This window comes from Cystoisospora suis, assembly GCF_002600585.1.
Source record: "Cystoisospora suis strain Wien I chromosome Unknown contig_4405, whole genome shotgun sequence".
In the NCBI taxonomy this organism is placed as follows: domain Eukaryota; phylum Apicomplexa; class Conoidasida; order Eucoccidiorida; family Sarcocystidae; genus Cystoisospora; species Cystoisospora suis.
Window position 1 is genome coordinate 18,050 of NW_027157197.1, and position 1,136 is coordinate 19,185.

The 1,136-nt window shown below is 47.5% G+C and overlaps 1 protein-coding gene across 1 annotated transcript in view; it reads right to left on the minus strand.

The window, feature by feature from the left end:
* Positions 1 to 35: 35 nt before the first annotated feature.
* CSUI_008061 (uncharacterized protein) overlaps positions 36 to 1,136 on the minus strand; it is a gene marked incomplete at its 3' end in the record, with an annotated part of 1,328 nt that continues 227 nt past the window's right edge. Inside the window, exon 1 of the mRNA XM_068068200.1 lies at positions 36 to 1,136. This exon is cut by the window's right edge and continues 227 nt beyond it. Within this exon, the coding sequence (XP_067919829.1) occupies positions 36 to 824 (789 nt within the window).

The following is a 1,136-nucleotide window of genomic DNA, read 5'->3' on the forward strand; positions in this document are numbered from 1 at the left end:
GGAGGGGGGGGGGGAGAAGAAGAGGGAGAAGAAGGAAAGGCCCGACTGATGTTATGGGGGGGTGAAGAATTGGATGAAGTTGAGGGAGTTAAAGGCGGAGATGAAGGGGAAGAGGAATGAGCTCTCGCGCTTGGAATAGTCCTAGTGTGACTAGATGCGGCTACTCCCGCTGAAGACATACGACTATACCATACAGGGGAAGATGGCGACGCCGTAGAAGAAGAAGAAGAGACTCCTCCTTCTCCACTCAGATGGATTTGCTCACTGCCAGTAGAAGAAGAGGTAGAAGGATCTCCTGAAGAGCTGAGAGTAGTCAGACAGGGATGATCGGGTGTATCTTTCTTTGTAGATGCCATAGAAAGATTCTCAAGACGATCACGATCTAGAGAAGATACGAGAAAACCTCCTTCTCCGCTTCCTCCTTGATTCTGGAGACGAGAAGAAGAAGATTTAACTGTAGAAGGAGAAGACCCCCCTTGGTGAAGAAAAACAGTGGTGGGAGAGGTTACAGAAAGAGGAGAGGCAGAAGAAGAAGAGACAGGAAGGTTGTTATGAATCGATGGATAGTATGAAGGAGGAAGATGACCTTGTTCCTCCTCTCGATCACCGCCTCCTGGTCGAAGAGACTTTGAAGGCGAAGGAGATGACGTTGGTGCTTCTCCCGCTATTCCCCCCTGTCCTTCCCCTCCTCTTCCTCGGTCTACTACTGTCGAACTTCCTATGACAGATGCAGAAGAAGACAGTTTAGCAGAAGAAGAAGAAGGCCGTGAAGGAGAAGGGACAGCCGCATCTCCTGAGAAAGGAGGAGAGAGAGTTGCTGACATAGTTAGAGTGAAGAAAGGAAAGAAAGAAGAAAAAGACGGCTTTGAAGGTTGACAAAGAAAGACTCGAAAAAAGAGATGACGGCGTAGATACTCCCTTGTCAAAATCAGTCAGTGTACATACACCCGGAAAGAGAAGAAGAGGAGAACGGCAACGTCGCTCATGAAGAAGCAATGAGGAAAAAGGGAGTCTATAAGAAGATCTCTTCTCCTTCTATTGCCTGGATAACCACAAGAAGAAGATACCGACCGACCCAGACGAAGAAAAGAATGGAAAATGAAGATAAAGGAGAAGGAGAAAAGAAAAACGAGAGG